The sequence below is a fragment of the Lemur catta genome, chromosome 7 (genome assembly GCF_020740605.2).
Source record: "Lemur catta isolate mLemCat1 chromosome 7, mLemCat1.pri, whole genome shotgun sequence".
In the NCBI taxonomy this organism is placed as follows: domain Eukaryota; kingdom Metazoa; phylum Chordata; class Mammalia; order Primates; family Lemuridae; genus Lemur; species Lemur catta.
This window is the reverse complement of record NC_059134.1, coordinates 91,631,709-91,647,095: the sequence shown is the minus strand read 5'-3', so window position 1 is coordinate 91,647,095 and position 15,387 is coordinate 91,631,709. Positions and strand designations below refer to the sequence as shown.

The following is a 15,387-nucleotide window of genomic DNA, read 5'->3' as shown; positions in this document are numbered from 1 at the left end:
CTCAAGGGCTCTCACATAATTCCATAGGCAACCTGAGATAACTTGCAGGTAGAAGACCTGGGTTCGCTTGTTTACCTAACTTGCCAAACATGACTTTAGACAAGTCATTAGGCACTATGAGTCTCATTATGACTGCTTTACAGATGAGAACGAATCTATAACTTTCCCTACCTTCCCAGCAGGGTGAGGGTCAAATAAAACAATGGCTGTCCCATCAGCATGTGAGTGAGTCTTGCTTGGATGGCTCGAGTCCTGGGGTCCCAATCTTTTTCCCTCCCTTTCTCCTCTTCATCCCTCCCTCCTTCCTTTATATATATATATATATATATATATATATATATATATATATATATATATATATATATATATATGTAAAGGACCTCCTGTCTAAATTGTTCTAGGAATTCCTAGGGGAATACCAAGACAAGTCAGAAATGCCCTTAAGGTGCTTAAAACTTCACAGGAAATTATACTTTTATACTTATACTTGTTAAGTGCTAGAAAAGGAATAAAGATAACATGCTCTAATAGTTATGAGGAGGAAAAGGGGGTCAGGAAAACCTCCAGGAGAAAGGGGATCTGAGCAGGCCACTGAAGCCTGGATAAAATGTAGACATTCAGAGTTGATGGGGAAGAAAGGCATGCCAAGGGAAGGACCAAGACTCACAAATGCACAGAGAAGGAAAAGCATGGAGCACACACAGAAAGGATTGAGTTGTGCTGCCAGAAATCTAGAACTCCCCAAAAGGGAACAGAAGGAAAGAAAGCCAGAAAGGTAGAGTGTGGAAGACCCTGCAGTTTAGACTGAGTTTGGACTCCAATACCATCCTCACCCATGACCTACATGCAAATAAATTCCCTATCTGGATAAACTACATTATGTATCTTAGTCTTCCTAAACTTCTCCCTCATTTGCCAGTTATGACAGTCAATTCTCTCAAATATCACTTAACTTTATCCTCTATTAATTCTCTCCTGATTTCTGAAATAGTCTATTGCCCCCAGTCTTGTCCCACTGCAGTGCATAATCCATTCTCCACACTGATGTCAGACTGACCCAAAGTGCAATCTCAACATATTGCTCCCCGGTTTAAAATGCTTCAGTGATTACCTATTACCTACAGATAACATTCCAATACCTTATGTAAGATACAAGGTGTTTCTCCAGGCTTCATTCTCTGCCTCTCCCTCTCAAGCCTCCTTCATTGCTGCCACATTGAACTCCTTGATGTTCCTTAAACCACCACACTCCCTTGTCCCTCTGTATCTTTGAATTGGTGGTTCCTTCTGGATGGAACCTAACTGTTTCCCTTTCTCTGACTAGATAATACCTACACTTCTCTTTTAACACTCAAGTCATCATTTAACATTGTTCTGGAAGTACTAGCCAATGCAATTATATAAAAGAAAAAAAGTTCAAATATTGGAAAAGGGGAGCAAAATTAGCATTTGTAGATATGACTGTATATCTAGAAAACACAAGAAAATCAACTAAAAAAGGGAAACTGTATAATTCAGTAACAGAGTAGTTACAAAATTAATATACAAAAGTAAAATTGTATCTTTACACAAATGGTAACCAGTTGGAAACTATAAGGTCAGAAAGTATTCCTGTATTAGGGCATAAGAAAAATTTAAAAATCTAAGAAAAAAATTTATCGGGACTTATAAAGGACCAATGTAAAGAAAACTTTTAAATTCTACCAGAAAGACAAATCTTTCTTCCAGACAGCAAGACCCATTGCAATGCAAGCTCCCCAAAGGTATGGATCCTTTTCCGCTTTGTTCACGGATACACTGAAAGTACCAAGAACAGTGCTTAGAACATACCGGGCAGTCAATAAATGCCTACTGTCAATAAATGCCTACTGGACAAATAAATGCCTAAAACAATGTAAAAATTCAATATAATACCAATAAAAATACAAACAGGATTATATGGGAAAGCCTGACAAAGATATCAACCTTCCACTTGAAAAATATATACGAAAGATCATTTCCCACCTAGTAGATGAGCAAAAATTCAAGTATTCAGGGTTAATGAAGGCATGAGGAACAAGAACACACAAAATGTTATTTGTGAAACTATATATTGGTATGGTGTTTTGAAAGGACAATTTGTTAACATCTATCAATATTAAAATGCATATTTTTTTAGGCAATTTCTCAGCGGGAATTAATTCTATAGTCACACATTTATGCGCAAGCATATATGAAAATATGTCCTTTGTATTACTGTTAGAAAATAAAAAAAAGAAAGTCTAAACATCTATCAATAATAGACCTATTACATAAACTATACCCAAATAATGGAATACTATACAGCCATCCTAAAATACCAAAGTGGACCTATATAGAAAGACATGGAAATAGGTCCACAATCTATTATTAGAGTAAAAAAGGCAAGGTGCAGAAAAATATGTATAGTATGATCCTATTTGTGTTTTAAAATTATATTATGCTATATATGACCAGAAACATTCTGGAAGGTTACTCTTAGCAATGGATCAAGGAGATAGAAGAAAACCTCACTTCAAGCAAAATAGAAAGATGATTGTTGTTTTTACCATAAGCACATACTGACATTTAGAGAAGGCAGAATCGGGAGACAAGAAGGGCTGGCCAGAAAGAGAACGATAATCAGAATGAAGAATGGAGAAGAGTCTAGTTCTCGTACATAAAAGCCTTGAGGTCCGCGAGCTGGACAGCCAAGTACACTTGCAGCTAGGAAGGAATAACTGCCAGTGCCAGAGCTTTAGGCATTTTCAACGAGAAAGAAGGTGTGGCTGGAAGCCACTGCCACAATCCCTACAATGACACAAGTGCCTTGTGGCTTCTTCAGGCAAGGAGGAAGTCCTGAGACCAGCTTCAGACCACTCCATAAGACCTAAAGGCCTCCGCCACTGTCTCGAGCCGCCACTGTCTCGAGCAAGTGACTGTAGCAATCCACATGCCTCCAGATCACTTTTGTTTATTATTTCCCTCAGAGTGCTGGAAATATTAATTGGAATAAATGCAAAGCACTTAGCACAGTCCCTGGCAGAAAGTAAGCACACAAAATATAAGCTATTATTAAGTTGCTTACAGAACTTTTTCAATAGTTCTAAGCACGACAACTGCAAAAGTTATCAGGAAGTCTTTGATTTCCAACAAGACCCATGCCTCCCCATTTATCTCTGCAATAAATAAACAGACTGTCTTCCTAAGCACATTTCAAACAAACTGGAAGCTGCTGCTTCGGTGGTTCTTACTTTTGTCAGCATTTCAAAATTAAACTGCCTTTATCAGCCTCAAGTATAAAAAGCCCACCTTTGTCTTAGAAAGCTAGAATTTAAATAACCTTTACAGTTGTAGTACATTTTCCTTCCTGCCATCCTGACAGCTGGACCATGCCTCACATGGCTAGCACTTGAATTCACTTACCACAGCAGGAGGGTCATTCCATTCTTCATAGGAGATGGCAGCGTATGGATAGATCCGGTCATTGATAATCTGCAGGGTAGCCAGAGCAATGGCTTTAATTGACTGGAAGTATGCTTCCCAGAACCACCGTGCCTATAAAGAAAACAACATTCTTTTAAGTGAACAAGTGAGACAGAGTGGAAGACCTAGATGCTCTATCATTGTCAACTCTAGGCCTAGGTAATTTCTTCATTCCCAAAAAGGGAGTGCCTAGGGCAAATGCCCCCTGCTGTCCAAGCCAGTTCCATCTGAAGTGTGCATATATCAAATGCAGTCAAAATAGAATGTTAGCAAGTGCAATGCACATTGGATTCAGTTTAGATATAAGAGAAAATCCGTGATGATGACACTACCAATGTATTATACCAAAGCAAGTTTATGGTATTTTTCCTTAGATGTAATATACAAGACAAAGTGTACACATTAAAGTGTACAAATCTCAAACGTGTGGCTCAATGAATTTTTTTTTTTTTTTTTTGAGACAGAGTCTCACTTTGTTGCCCAGGCTAGAGTGAGTGCCGTGGCGTCAGCCTGGCTCACAGCAATCTCAAACTCCTGGGCATAAGCGATCCTACTGCCTCAGCCTCCCGAGTAGCTGGGACTACAGGCATGCACCACCATGCCCGGCTAATTTTTTCTATACATATTTTTAGTTGTCCAGATAATTTTTATTTCTATTTTTAGTAGAGACGGGGTCTCGCTCAGGCTGGTCTCGAACTCCTGACCTCGATCGATCCACCCGTCTCGGCCTCCCAGAGGGCTAGGATTACAGGTGTGAGCCACTGCACCCGGCCTGGCTCAATGAATTTTTACATATGCACATATTCTTACAACTACTACCCAGATGAAGTATATATTATGGAACATTCCAGCACCTCATGCTACTTCCCAGTCAGTATCTCCCCTCTCTTAAGAATAACCATTATTCTGATTTCTATTGTGCCCACCCTTGAATTTCACATAAATGGAATCAAACAGTATTTACTCCTTTGTGTCTGACTTCTTTGGCTCAACACTTGTAATAGCTAAATCAGGTTTTGGTATCAAGGTTATACTGGCTTTATAAAATGAGTTAGAAAGTATTCCCTCTTTTTCTATTCTTTGAGAAATTTTATGCAAGATAAGTATTATTTCTTCCATGAAAGGTTTTAGAGGAATTCATCAAAGAAGCCATCTGGGCTAGGTGTTTTTTTTTTTAATGTGTCAAAGTTTTAAATTCTGGATTAATATTCTTTCACAGATATAAGATTATACATATTTTTCTCTGTGTATCAGTTTCATAAGTAGTCTTTTTTTAGGAATATGCTATTGCATCTAAATTGTTAAATATATTGGAATAAAATTGTGCATTAACATCTGCTTAATATCTATAGAATCTGTGGTATTACACCTCTTTTCATTCCTCATATTGTTAATCTGTATTTTCTCTTTGTACTTGATCAGTCTTACTAGAGCTTCATCAGTTTTATTAATCTTTTTCAAAAAACCAACTTTTGGTTTTCTACATCACACATTTTTTTTGTATTGTTCATTTCTGTTCTCACTTTTTATTATTTCCTTCCTTCTGTTTTGGAGGAGTTTAATCTTGCTTTTAGCTTCTTAAGATTGCCAATCAGATCACTGATTTCAGCTTTTCTTCATTTCTAATATATGCATTTAGAGCTCTAAGTTTCATTCTATGCACTATTTTAAATGCAGCCCACACATTTATATATCATTATATCATTTTCATTATCATTTAAGTAAAAAAAATTTTGATTTCCATTGTGATGTTTTCCTTAACTTATGGGTTATTTAGAAGTATGCTGTTTTTTTTTTTAGAAGTATACTGTTTAATTTCTAAATATTTTGGGTTTTTCTATTTATCTTTCTGTTACTGATTTCTACTTTGGTCACAGTTTGATTGCACTGTGGTCAGAGAACAGATATCTGATTTCCATATTCTGCAATCTATTTAAACTTGATTTATGGCCCAGAATTGTTTACTTTTATAAATGATCTATGTATAACTAAAAATGTGTATTCTGTAGTTCATGAGTGTAATGTTGTTTAAATCTTCTATATCCTTATTGACTTTTGTCTACTTGTGTATGTGCATGTATGTATATATGTACAGGGGTGTGTGTACTTTATATATCCGTATGTGTCTATGTGTGTGTGTGTATTTCCCAAACTTTTACTTTCAAATTTGTGCCCTCCCTCAAAGCTTGTTCCAAGCTTGTCTCTTATAAAAAGCATACACATGTTAAGCAACCCAAATTCAAAAATCCAAAATCAAAAATGCTCCAAAATTCAAAACCTTTTGAGCATTTCAGATGTTCAAATTTGAGATACTCCACCAGTAAAGTATAATGCAAATATTCCAAAATCTGAAAAAAAAAAACCCAAATCTGAAACATTTGTGGACCCAAGCATTTTGGATAAGGGATACTCAACATGTAATTAGGTTTTAATATTTTATTTCATCCCAAAATCTTTGTCTCTTAATTACAAATAGAATCCATTTATACTTAATGTAATTACTGATATGGCTAAGTTAAATGTATGATCCTTCTATTTGTTTTCTATTTGTTTCATCTTTTAGTTTTCCTTTCTCACCTTTAGAACTGATCAAAAATTTTTTTATTTTTATTCCGGGTTTTTCTTCTTCATTAGGATGCTGATTATTTAGTCTTTTGTTATTCTTTTAGTAGCTATCCTAACAATTAAAGTAAGCATTATTGATTTATTATAGCTCAAATTAGCAATTCTATTATAACTTATCATACGATGAAAGAACCTCCATTTACCATCTCCCATCTGCTGTATTATTATTGTCAAATATTTTTACCTACATATTATAAATCCCACAAGACATTATTATTGTTTTTAAAAGTAAAATTTCACTTATATATTCACTAAATATATTCACATATATTTACCCTTTCTTTCTTTTATACATATCTGAGCTTCCATCTCAAATTATCTTCCTGCTGCTTGAAGAACTTATTATTTCTTTCACTGTAGGTCAGCTGATAACAAATGCTTTTTATTTGTCTGAAAGCTTCGTTTTACCCAATTAATTCTGGAAGGAGATATTTTTGCTGGGTACAGAATTCTAAGTTACTAATTATTTTCTTTGAGAATATTCAAGATGTAATTCCATTGTTTTCTATCTTTACTGATAAATCATCTGTCAGTCTTACTGATATACCTTTGAAAATAATATGCCTTTTATCTCTAATTGCATTTAAGCTTTTCTCTGTCTTTGTTTTACGGTAAAATTTAACTATGAAGTACCTCGGTGTGGCTCTTTGTATTTATCCTGCTGAGGATTGCAGAGCTTCTTCAATCTGTGGTTTGATGTCATTCACTGATTTTAGAAAACTCTGCCAGTATTTCCTTTAAATATTAATTCTGAAACACTGTCCTCTCCTGGGACTCCAAATATACATATATGTGAAATATATTTCACAATGTTTTCACTATGTCTGATATGTCTTTTTTCTCTTTTTTCTCTCTGTGCTTCAATCTGGGTGTTTTCTACTAACTTTTCTCCTGGCTCAATAATCTTCTATCCCTTTTTCTTTGGTGACTAAATTGCTATTAATCCCATGTATTGAAGTCTTAATTTCTTTTTGTTCTAACTGAATTTAATTTCATTTCCTACATTTTTCAGAATTCCCATTTGATCTTTTAAAAAGTAGATTTCTTATCTTTGTTGAAATTCTCCTTTTCTTCTATTTGCTTGAACATAGTTCCTGACTGATAACTCTAATATCTGAATCACCTGTGGATATCTTCCTACTGTGTTTTTTCTCTTCATTTGAGTTATTTGATTTCAATTTCTAGCATGCTTCTTAATTTTTTATTGGATGGCAGATATTCTGTTTAAACACCATAGAGGTTCTAAATGATCCAGATTTTCTTCCTCCTAAGAATGTAACATATTCTTGTGGCAGGCACACTGAGTGCAGTCAGACCACTTTAATACCGTCAGAGGTTGGTTTTAAGTTGTGTTGGGGCTGGCTTATTTCAGCTTCCCCTTATTCTTAAGGTTTGGTGTTTCTGTGGCCTCCAAGAAAATCCTGAGGTATCTGCCAGGACCCCTCTACCTTGGCAGGCCTTGAACACCAACCTTTACCTCACCAGCACTATACATATGGCTGAAGTATTTGCACTGCTCATTAAACTCCCAACCGTTGCTTTCCACGGGGATTCTTGGAATCTTGCTCTGATCATGTGCACCTTAAGACTTGGCTAACACCTCAAGGGAAGACTGTGGACATATTTTTTGCTTTCCTCCCTGCGGTTTTCTTTTTCTTGAGATTTTGTCTGTCAAATCCCAGAGACTTTGGTAGCTCCTAACTCTAAACTCTAAGCCCTGTCGGACTGCTGCTCTCTGCTAGGGTTCCAAACCATTGGACTGTGAATTGGAAAGCATCCTCAGGGAAAAAGCCCGAGTAAATATGTAGCCTATTCCACGTGCTTCCTTTCTCTCGGGAAACATGTTCCCTCAAGCACTGACTGCATTGGTTGCTCTACAGTGCCTCTAAACAGTTATTTTATCTATTCTAATAAGCTTTTATCCTTTTTTTTTTTTTTTTGGCAGGAGGGTTACTCCAATATCAGTTACTCTGCCATGGTCCAATATAGTCTTTTGAAAGAAGCCATTTCTTATCCAAGTGGAGGTCAAACCCAGTTCCTCACAAAAGCAGGATGCTGGTCTAGATGATCTCTCTAGCTTCATCAGATCTATGATTTCCAGTCAAAATCAGAGGCTATCAGGATTTATTCAAGTGGGTGACCATGTGAAATTTTAACATGGAAAAATTGGAAAGATAACCAAAAAAGGTGAAGGGAAAAGATACTTTCTAGTCTAGCTTTGCCAACTTTCGTTCTGTTTCCTGGGCAAATGTTCTACCCATGAGTTAAAAGCCTAGGGTAACTTGAGTTATTTAACTACTATTCTCTCCACTAACTATAAAAAGAAGGCAAAGTATCACAATTAGAATTTCTCCTACTCAAAGAAAAGCAGAAATACACATTTAGTTTTCAAGGGCATCTAGCTTACTCAAGCTGTCCAGTAGTTGGCCCTCTGGGTACAGCTGGCTGGCTGCCCGCTACTGCTTCTTGGATATGCCCTACTCACTCCAGTCTCGTTCCTGCTGAAATTCATTTGCTGCTTTCTCTCCCATTAACCAGCCAAAATATTTACATTTTATGAGACCTGAAAAAAACTACCTTCCCTGAGAAACTTTTACCTAATACTCCTAGTATCAGCAGTCTCCCCTTACTATGAAATCCCTCAGCACTTAGAGCCTTCATTATACAGGTTAGTTCTGTTATATACTGTTCTCTAATTGGTTTTCTGTTGCTTCAGATAATCGCTTTTTTCTGTACAGCTAGATTGTGAGTTCCTTTGGCATAGGGATTGGCATTTTTGAAATTAGCATCCTTGCAAATGTTAGAATGTTTTACCTGCAACAAAGCACTTTTATATTCATGATCTCATCTGCTCTTCATAACCAGCTTGTCACTTACTTGGGACAGATAAAAGTTTCATTTTATATGTGAGGAAACTGAAATACAAAGATGTTAACTAGTAGAATTACAATTCAAATCCATGACTCCTAACTTGAAATTCAGACCTTTTCCCACCTCATTCTAGAGTATTAAGAGTACCAGCACACAGTAAGTTTTAGAAAATGGTCTTTTTCCAAGAAACTGAAGGGTATAAAAACATACTAAGAAGCATAAACCCACACACAAACACATATATTCCTGAATATTTATCTCCTTTTCTGCCAAATGGGTCTATCATCATATATTCTTTCATTTGAAATCATATTCAAATTAAACCACATTCCAATGTAAACATTCCAAAGCTTTATGCTCACGTGTGATCACAGTGGAAACAGCAGCCTTTGGGATTTATAGAAAACAATGATTGGCAAGAAATCCACCTAGAACACCAGCCAAAAGCACAACTGTGCAAGAGAGCTTCTAATTTAAGATGTCTCAAATCATCTCACCCTGTCCACCAAATTGCAATTCACTCAAAAAGGAAGCAAGTTTTGCCAATAATCATAGCTCAAGTGTCTCACTCTGAGGATAAGTGAACTTCTCAGGCTTAATTGTTTCTGCAGGAACTCTGTAATACCTTGAAATGTTCAGAAGGCATTAGAATTTACAACCCCTCCAGGACTTAGTGTCAGCCATTTGTCCACAGAGAGGAAGGAGTTTTCAGCTATGCTGACAATGTACGAAAGCACCACTGTTCTCATCCAGAGAGCAAATGTGCATAAATGCTTACGTTTTTTTTCTCCCCTAAAACATGGGCCACATTTATGTCTATCTGAAAAGTGTGAATGAGGGATTCTTCAGCAACTATGCACATTCTCCAGTTACTTTAAACTGTGGAAGCTACACAGTTGAAAAGGTAAGTCATATATGAATAGGTCATACCAATATAACCTTAAACAAAGAATTTAACCTTTCTTGATTAAACAGATACCACTGTGACTTTATAAAACATGCAGATTTTACAGCATAAGAACTATAAAAATTCCTATGATGCTTTCAAACATGAGAATTATAAAGCTCCTAGAGGACAGGGACTGGGCCAATTAAAACTACCATAAGCAAATAGGAACCTCACATTGAATCTGCAATTTCAGTTTACACATCAATTAAATGTGATTAATTCCTTAATTTTCAGTAAGGTAAAACCAACAGGATCGACAATAACAAGTGTTTAAGGGAAGCCAGTGTGACATGGTGGAAAGAACGGCAGTGATGGAGCACCTTGTGCAATTTTAAGTTACTTAACATCTGTTTTTTAAATCTTTAAGATGAAGATCATACCACCTATCTCATGGAGTTGTGAAGATTCAGTGAGATGAGGTTTGCAGAGCTCCTCACTCAGTGCCAGTGCAGAATAGACAATCAGCAAATGGTAGCTCTCTCCCCAGCATTTACATCCATCCTGTCCCCTCAGCGTCTTTGTCACTGTCATTAGAATATATTCAACACTTGGTAACACTGTTTTGGGCAAAGGGGAGAAAAGAGATGGAATGGGATCCCAACTTTATACTCCATTCATCCCAATTCCTGAAGACAGTGAATAATTCCAACCTGAGAGCCAGAAATAATAAAAATACATCAAGTGGGAGTGTGACAGCACTTTATATTGAAAAGTACAGCAATCAATAACATGTTCCTTCGAGATTAATCATGAAGCACCCAAGAAAAGAAGACCTCCAGAAACTCCACGAGAGGGGGAATATGTCTGGTTTTGCTTACCACTGAACTCCCAGCACCTAGCCCAGTACCTGTTAAAGAGCAGACAGTGAAACATTTGTTGAAAGAACAAATCCATCTAACAAAAATCCCTCACAGGCACGAGGTGGCATAGGTACCACCAGCATCCCATAAAACTTAACCAAATCCTCTAAGTACCAATCCATGAAGTTTAACAGGGGAACCATCATTTAATAAGGAAATCGTATCTTGTATACCAAATTTTAAAAGGTGGAAGATTGGGGGAGTGGATCTGAGAGACAGCGAGGAAAATCTGTTCCTGAATGGAACAGCAAGACAGAAATGGAACTAAGAATGTCCCTTATAGTACATCCCATATAGACTACAAAAGAGATAAACGGTTGTTATTAAAACTATGCCATGTTAAGTGTGCTGCCTAAAAGTGGTCAGGATATCTGTCTAACAGTACAAAGAGTCTATAACAACCCCACCTGCCCTAAAGTAGCCCAAGAGCATCTGCATCCAATGATGGCTTTCAATGCCCGTTAATGAACCAGTCAACTTTGGACTGCCCTTTTAATCAGAACCTCCTGAATGTACCCAGGTCAATGGGCTTCATTTAGGTATATTAAAGGATTTTTCTAATGAAACCCAAAAATTAAAACAATAAACCAGGCACCTAGCCTTTGTCCCAATTTCCAAGTGCTAATTCTGTCCAAGTAACTGACAATGGCATGTAACTATGGATAAAGTACTTGCTTAAATACTGCTCTATTTCCCCTCTTCCAACCCACTGGTTGGTCACAACATAAAGGATACACTTCTGCTTAGGAATGAGAAAGCCAAAAGAGAATGGGGAATCCACAATAACAATGAGAAAAAAAACACCAATATCCCACAAACATCATGGCTTTTCTTGGGCCCATCAGAGAGCTGTAGTCATAAGGCAGGCAAAGGAACCAAATTTCAACAGGCAGCAAGGCCCTCCAAGGAGAGATGGTACATGCAAATTATTTCAGCTTTGAAAGGCACAGGAGGAAGAGGTGCCTGACATAAAAGCAGCCAAAGAAAACAGCTAAAATGTTAACAAATTCTTAAAACTGAGTGCAGGTCATCAGGACAGTTGAGAAGCTTTAGGCACAAAGGATCCACACTCACAAGTTCTTTGCTGGCGGATGTTCTTGAGAAGGATTTGTATAAAACTGTGCCCATGTATTGGACTTTTTGTCATTCAAAGCAAAAGCCTCAAGTGCTGGAGGAGGAGAAGGAAACTTTACCACTCCCAAGATCCAGGCAAAAATCCACTGCCTCTGGGAAAGGAGCAGAAAGGCAGTCTGTCACTAGGGAAGGAGTACGAAGCCTTCCAGCCTCCAGTACCTAACCATGAGAGAGAGGTCGAAGCAAAAGCCCTCTGCTCCCAAGGGAGGGCAAGAAACTCCCCTGACCCCACGGTAAGCCATGCAAGACGTCTACTTCTATGAGAGACAGGGCACTCTCCCACCACCAATCCCAGGCAAAGGTACACTTGTGTAGTGGAAGGAGTCGAAGCAAAAGCCATCTGCCCAAAAGGACAAGTGGGAACACTGGCTCAGATCAGGGTCCTACACTGACACAAAGCAGAGGTGAGGTCTACTACCACTAAGGGAAAGGCAGGAAACTCTCTCTAGTCCAAACTCTCTGCAGACAAGGGGCAGAATAAGCTAATTCTGGAAGAAGGAGCAGGAATGCTGAGAAAGACTTACCCTCAACCCCCCAGCAAAAGCACCTGAGACTGAGGCTAGAGCAGAGGAATGGACAGTCCCACAGCCCCCACTGTGAGCCTAACACCAAGCATGAGCACCAGCAGTCTACCACTGAGGGATGGTCAGGGGTGTGGAGAAGGGTGGCAGGCAGGAACTACTGAAAGCTCAAGTCCAGACAGAAACTCTGAGAACTCTAGTGGGCGGGGCCCCACACTAAGGATGAGGCAGCAACAGCCAATCATTGGGAGCATTTGAGGTCTGTGGCCCACCAACGGTAACTCTAGCCACAGAGCAACCCAAACCCACCCCCATTACTAAGTGGACTGAGTCAGCCTCCCACACTAATGGCCTGACAGAAGAAAAGGTTTGCCCATTTCTGAACAGATGTTTACCTTGGTCTCTTCTGTTTTTGTATATACAATGTCCATCATTCAATCAAAGTTTACCAGAAACAAAAAACAAAAGAAAACAATCCATTGTCATAAAATAAAACTGTCAATAAAACCAGACCCAAAGATGACCAAGATGTTGGAACTATTAGAAGGAACTTTAACTACAGGAGCTAATGAAAAAGGTGGACAACTTGCATGAACATATGGGAATTTTTAGTAGAGAGATGGAAAATATAAAAAATTGTCAAGTGAAAATGCTAGAAATGAAAAACACCGTATCACAGATGAAGAATTCTTTAGACAGGCTTATCAGCGCACTGGACACAGCTGAGGAAAGAAAGAGTGAACTTGAAGATAGAACAGTAGAAATTATCCAAACTGCAATGCAAAGAGAAAAAAGAGTGTGGAAGAAAAACAAAACAAACAGAACAGAGCATTCACGAACTGTAGGACGATATTAAACACCATAACATATCTGTAATTAGAGTCTCGGAAGAGGCAAGAAGGCGGACAGAGACTAAGGCAGCAGATATGTTTACAGGAATAACAGCTAAGAATTTCCCAAAATTAATGAAAAATAACAAAACACAGCTCCAAGAACCTCAGAGAATTGAGACAGATTAAATAAAGCATTCACCTTCTTCCTCAAGAAGTTTAAGAAACAGTTGCATTGCTAAAATGCAAAAGTCCCTTCTCTCTGAGCAAACTGGGAGATTCAAGAGATCCGAGTTACAGGAAACTCTCTTACGATTCTAACACTGATAGACCATTCCTCTCAGGTCAAGAGCTAGAAAATATTTCCACACTTCATGCATTTATTTTTCAAAGTTGTATTTGAAGATGAACCTGAAAACTTCCAAAGGTATTCTAAGTCTTTCCAAACACACATAGTCATTATCTCCTCTTCGTTTGTTTGCCCTTTCCTGGATAAACTCAGGACAGTCCGGAGGTCTCAGAGATAGGCTCTAATAATCTTTATCTAGCAGCCAAAAATCCTCAAGGATGAGGTCAAATTATAACCCAAGTATCCTTATTTCTGGTTGAGAATTACTGTAAACAAGATTTTTTGTTTATTCTTTTGCTTACTCCATTTTTATTAACATGAGTGTTACATGACAACTTACTTAAAATTACAGAGGGTAAAAATATCAAAATATCCCTCAGCAGCACTTCTCGTGGACTGCAGGTTTTGTAACCATGTACTTTGCCCACATTACCAGCTTTTCTAGAGAAGTAGAGGAAGTTCACAAACATCTGATACAGCATTAACTCAGGGATCCAATAAATAACAATAAATAGAATTTACTTTCTTTAAAATAAAAAGGGATTTCTGAAGCAAAAAATGTTAATATACCTAGGATTTATCAGCAAACCATCATTTTTATTTATAAAATATTTATTTCGTTAATTTAGTTACATTTAAAATACCTTACCACATAAAATATGAGAGTACTTTTTTTCACTTTTTATTCATGAAGCTATTTTATTCGCCTTCTCCACTTGTACCTTTGTAAAAGTCTCTGATGCCCTTAGAAGCACTGTTCTATTATCCAGTACAGTTTTCCCAGCCCCACCATCTTCACCTCTCAACTGTGTGAACACGGTACTTCAGGAACCCACCTCAATGGCATTCACACAAAGCCGCAGCCATCGGTTCACCTAACAGTAGCAAAGTTCGTTTTATAACTTTTTGGTAGTGTAAATTTTTTTTATTTCTTCACCATGCACGGTGCTAATTGCTTTCTTTTCAATTTTTTATTTTGAAATACTTTTACAATTGGAGTTCCTGAGTATTCCAAATACTCCTCACAGAGCTTCCCCTAATGTTAATATCGTATATCACCACGGTACAATTATCAAAACTAAGAGATTAACATCAGTACAGTTCTATTATCTGAACTACAGACTTTTTTTTCTCTTCTCCAGATTTCCCCAGTTTTCTTGTAAGGTCCTTTTTCTATTCCAAGATCTAATCCAGGACACTACATTGCATTTACTTGTCATGTCTGGTTAGTCTCCTCCAATTGGTGACAGTTTCTCAGTCTTTCCTTATCTTTCATGACTTTGACACTTTTGAATAGTACTGGTAAGGAAACTCATATAATGTCCCTCAATTTGGGTTTGTTTGATGTTTTCTAATTATTAGATTAAGGTGATAGATTTTGGAGACTACTACAGAGGTAATATACCCTTTTCTTTACATTGTGTCCGGGGACACATGGTATCAATATGGACATCACAGGTAATGTTAACCTTGCTCACATGGTTAAGGTGAGGTCAGCCAGGTTTCTCTACTCTATAGTTGCTACTGTTCCCATTCCATTTTCTATTCCTTAGAAGTAAGTGACTATGTTCAGTCCACACTGCAGGAGATACTAATTAAGCTCCACCCTCTGGAGGAAGGAGTATTGAAGAATTTAGCATACTATTTTTAGTATAATTTGAAAGGATTAAAAACTATGAAACTGTATTCACTGAATGTTACAATTTTTTTTTAAGAGACATAGTCTCGCCATGTTGCCCAGGCTGGAGTGCAGTGGGTATTCGTA

General features: G+C 37.5%; 1 protein-coding gene across 2 annotated transcripts in view; it reads right to left on the bottom strand.

Annotated features, from left to right (window-relative positions):
• EXT2 (exostosin glycosyltransferase 2) overlaps nucleotides 1-15,387 on the bottom strand; it is a 125,223-nt gene that overhangs the window by 62,073 nt on the left and 47,763 nt on the right. For both annotated transcript variants that reach the window (XM_045557866.1, XM_045557865.1), the window contains one exon: nucleotides 3,424-3,555. In XM_045557866.1, the coding sequence (XP_045413822.1) occupies nucleotides 3,424-3,555 (132 nt within the window). The remainder of the gene's footprint in view (nucleotides 1-3,423; nucleotides 3,556-15,387) is intronic.